The following is a 4,319-nucleotide window of genomic DNA, read 5'->3' as shown; positions in this document are numbered from 1 at the left end:
TATGTCGTCGTCCGTTGCGTGCATGTGTGGATGGACAGTATGTTGTGGCTCAAAGGTCCTGCCCTGGAATATTTTTCTTCTTTACTCAAATCGCTTTTACCTTGGTCCCACCCTGTATCCTACATTCGCCAATAATGCGTATAAAGTGCAACTAGAAGGTAACGCCGTTGTCCATAAGTCTTCAAAAGGTGAGTGATTTTTGCTTTACTTTATTACATGTAAAAATGTTACTTTGAACATTACCTATACTGGTAAAGGTTTAATGATGCTCACGTCTGACTTTGGTAATTGTTCTCATTGCTAATAAGGTGTCCATTTTGTCTCAGTCAGCATGCTGGATGATGGTTTCTTTACTGAAGAATACGGTGAGTCCATTTTGTACTTTTTAAACACTATAGTAAAATCTCTGAATGTTTTTGTTACTCCTATTTCCATGTCAGTGTTAATGAAGGTGCACACATACATGGGGCAGCAATTGATGTAGTTCAACTCCCCATAACTGACATCATGTTCAACTATTTGCATGTGAATCAACAGTGAGGTAGTCGGCTTCATTTAGCCTCCACCCATTCAAGGCAATCTGTGATTTATTCCACATAATTGATTATGTGTTCTAGATAACCTGAGGAACTAATACTAAAAAGTAAAAGCACTAGGAATTCTCTCGCCACTAGTTTATTAAATACAAACACACTGCAATTGACTTATTTTGCACAAGCTCATGTGTGTATAAAATAGTTCATGCAAGTCTTCCCCTGAGGAATGAAGTGACATTCGGTTTGTCAGAAAAACCAAATAAACTCAACAGTAGTGTTAAATAATATGAACATCATGTGTAAATTCAACAACGGTCGGTGTATGTGTTCAGAGCTTAGATTTGTCGGTTGTACTGTTGCAAAGCGACTGGTAGAGGTCATTCTTGAGCGAGTAGGCCGAAAGCACGTTCTGAAATTCCTGCAGGGGGCAGTAGAGTCCACTGCAGCCAGGAATTAGTTGATCCTGGAGAAAAGAATCATTGGATTAATGTGAACAGCTGAGGGTGGTGTCAGGTGCTCATACCTGGCCCATGTAGGACACTTTGACAAAAGCCTCCTTAGTGCGCCGGTGCTCATGGAGCTCTAGTGTGATGTCCGAAGCGTACGGGGGCCACTTCATGTCATAAATGCCCAGCGCCATCAGGCATGGTATCAATGTGGTGTCATGGGCCGAGTACAAAAACAACTTCCTGTTTGACACGCATTCAGAAAATTTGGTAACATTTCAAAACACTGCTGTGAAGAAATGTGGATGTGTAACCTGTTTGGTTCTGATGACGTGCCTTGTAGCTTCTCGTCAATGTTGAGTAAGAGCATATGCAGCAGAGGTCCCACGCACAACTGCAAGTTCTCGCTGTCGGACAAAAAAAAAAAAAAAAAATTGAGTGCCATTGTCACGCTGTCCTTGTTTACTCTGATTAAGAGTGATAAGAGTCATTCATTGTTACAATGGCTGACCTCTTGCTGGGTTGGTAACAGTAAAACATCATCTCCACGGCTCTCTGCTCCACTCTGCTTCTCCACGTGGACAGGGCGGGTGGGCATGGCAGGCCGTGAGTCTGACAATAGTCAGACACACACGTTGTTGCTTGATACACTTAAGTTCACCAAGTTCACATGACAACTTAATTCTCAGAAAAATGACATTAGTTGCATATTAAAGCATTTTTTTCGGAATGCTAAGCGAGCGTCACCTCTCTGGCGACCATGTCGTCCCTGATGAGGATGAAGTCGACATCCGTTTTGTCGCTGATGCCCAGCTTGCTTCGGATGTTCTTCAGGTCAGCCGCGATGTCGGGCAGAAGGGCCACCTCTTTCAAGCGGGGGCTGATGCGCAAACACAGTTTAACAAAAAAATAAACAAGACTAACATTCTTATTTTTGTGTCACGGCACAAACCTGCTGAGCATTCTGAGCAGCCGACATCCATGGTAGTTGGGGTACAGAATTTCTGACTGTGCATCTGTGGTTAATATTGGAACTATTTCTATGATAAAAAAGGGGGGAAAAAATGTTGACAAAAGAATGATCAATTACTGTCCTGTGAGCGAGTACCTTTTTGGTTTTGCTGAAAGAGCCCTGCCACCAGGCACCTAGCAGACTCAATCGTCCTTGTAATATTGGTGGATCGCACACTTCACACGGGAAACACCTGATTAGAATCCACTGACTGCATTTACAAGAATGTTGTCTTCATTCAATTCACACTTACTAGACCTCACTGGGGCAGAAGGTCGTACTGAGGAAGGGATCCTCCTGAATGTATCTTCTCCTCAGCCTCTCGCCCAGCTCGTACAGCTGCTCCATGCCCAAAGTGGTCAGCTGACCGGCAAACACGCCGCCCTGACATGGCCGACAAAGAGAGTAACTTAAAAAGAAACACAATGTTAATGTCCATCAAACGTGGCAAAGAAAGCTACTCACACTAAGCGCCTTCTTCCTGTAGCTGTCCTCCAATGGAGATGGAGGTGTGGGCCCCCCATTAAGGTCTGTGACCACATAGTTGATGTGTGTGTGGGCCGGAGGCTCCAACAGGGTGGGTACCCATTGTGCCTATCATAAAAAAATAATAATAATATGTAGGACTTATTATACTGACTCAGTAGGTTGTTAACTATACTTGGTACAATGACCCGGTTGAAGTTTAAACATAAGACAAAGAATTTCATGTGTAATTACAAATTGCACCCCAGAATGACTCTTTTTATGTTCTTCTTTTACCTCCAACACATCAGGTATGGATTTAAGCGGTGTACGAGCCCCGTGTCGAAATAGCACTTGAACCAGTTTGAGCTTGTACTGGGATGCTTTCGAGCCGCCATCCGTGCTCCTCTGCCTCCACCACAACGCCGAACCGAAGGCGATGGAGACTGAGCCGAAGATGCCCACTTTAGTCCAAAGTTTCCTCATGGCCGTAAGTCTGAAGACATTAACATCAAAGATGAGCATATACATGTATGAATGACTCCATTTATTCTCAGATATGCCTGGAGATCAGGTTTGGAGTTCCCACTGAATTGAGCAATACAGCAATGAGTTGTTACAAAGGCTTTTCGTGACAATTCCCCTGGGGTTATAGTATTTGGCCTCTCCCTTGTGTGGATAGTAAAAAACGTCATCCATAAGACCTCAAATCAAACCAAGCTTATGTTTTACATAGTGCAATAAGTTATTAATTCATATTTACAGGGACTGGTATTAAGACAAGATAGGTAACAAAAGTGGGTTCTTGGTTTACGACTGTCCGGACTTAGGTTTTTTCTTGATAGTTTTGGCCTTGAATTGTTTTCCCATAAACAAATTTACATTAACCACTACGGTAGCTACTTAGTTACTTACCTACGTCCAAACTCAGGTTACGTCGGCGGCGTAGTAACAAAACTTCGTCGTAAACAGGGGGCCCAGTGTAATATCACAAAAGGAGGCATTTGACTTGCTGTGTGTGTGTTCTTATTATTTAACCATATGTCAGAACTTACCATTACTGCGATGTAGGTTAGCTTTTGTGGTCAAGGAATGACTTAACCACCCCTTGACGTTTAATATGACAGCTCAACCACAAGGCAGTAGTTGGTTTCCACTTGCCAGCATTTAATGTAGTAGAAAATCGTCCGTTTTGTTACCCGATCGGTTCGTTGTTAGCAGGGCAATTAACAAGATAGATGATGCTAGCACCAGCGCTTTGCAGCCACATAAAACTAAAACGTCTGGCCAGGCGCATAAAAAGCAGATTCATTTTACTTGCCAAATCGTCTACTTACTCGAGAAGTCGGAGCAAAAACGAAGGCCTTAGCAAGAAGTCACTCCAACTGCCGGTTGTGGTTAAGAGGCATGCTGGGGAACGTTGAGGAAAAAGTACCGGTAGGTGGCAGGTAGAAAACTTCATTTCCCATCAGGCCCGTGTTGCATTCACCGCTGGCTGTCATCTTGTGCTTCTCTCACGCATTACGCCTTCTCGTTAACGCGTTCCAGTTGAATTGATTGAGGTTTATACCCTAGCGATATGCAATGACGGACATAACAGTGGTAAAGTATTTTATTACTGTTGTCGACCTTGATGGACACCGTGTGTCACGTTCAACGACATAGCAATAAGATAATTTGACGACACGTCCACTTCATGCCAGGCAAGTCCTTTGTTCATCACAAAAGTTAACGATAAGTAGTATTCGTACAATTTATATTTTCTCTCTGACGAAAACACCTCATTGATAACGAAAATTTTAACTTGACACCTTTTTGAAGAAGTTTAGGTCAGTGTTTGACATTGAACGCACCATTTCT

General features: G+C 43.0%; 1 protein-coding gene across 1 annotated transcript; it reads right to left on the bottom strand.

Moving 5' to 3' along the window:
• Nucleotides 1-659: 659 nt before the first annotated feature.
• Nucleotides 660-3,958, bottom strand: acp6 (acid phosphatase 6, lysophosphatidic). Its single transcript, XM_037240129.1, has 11 exons — nucleotides 3,797-3,958; nucleotides 2,757-2,955; nucleotides 2,460-2,588; nucleotides 2,248-2,378; nucleotides 2,091-2,170; nucleotides 1,935-2,022; nucleotides 1,730-1,862; nucleotides 1,494-1,594; nucleotides 1,297-1,389; nucleotides 1,060-1,225; nucleotides 660-999 (listed from the first exon to the last, which is right to left on the bottom strand). The coding sequence occupies exons 1-11, from the start codon at nucleotides 3,919-3,921 to the stop codon at nucleotides 865-867; spliced, it is 1,380 nt and encodes a 459-aa protein (XP_037096024.1). The 5' UTR covers nucleotides 3,922-3,958; the 3' UTR covers nucleotides 660-864.
• Nucleotides 3,959-4,319: the final 361 nt, after the last annotated feature.

The sequence above is a fragment of the Syngnathus acus genome, chromosome 21 (assembly GCF_901709675.1).
Source record: "Syngnathus acus chromosome 21, fSynAcu1.2, whole genome shotgun sequence".
Lineage (NCBI taxonomy): Eukaryota > Metazoa > Chordata > Actinopteri > Syngnathiformes > Syngnathidae > Syngnathus > Syngnathus acus.
This window is presented reverse-complemented; position numbering and strand designations above follow the sequence as displayed.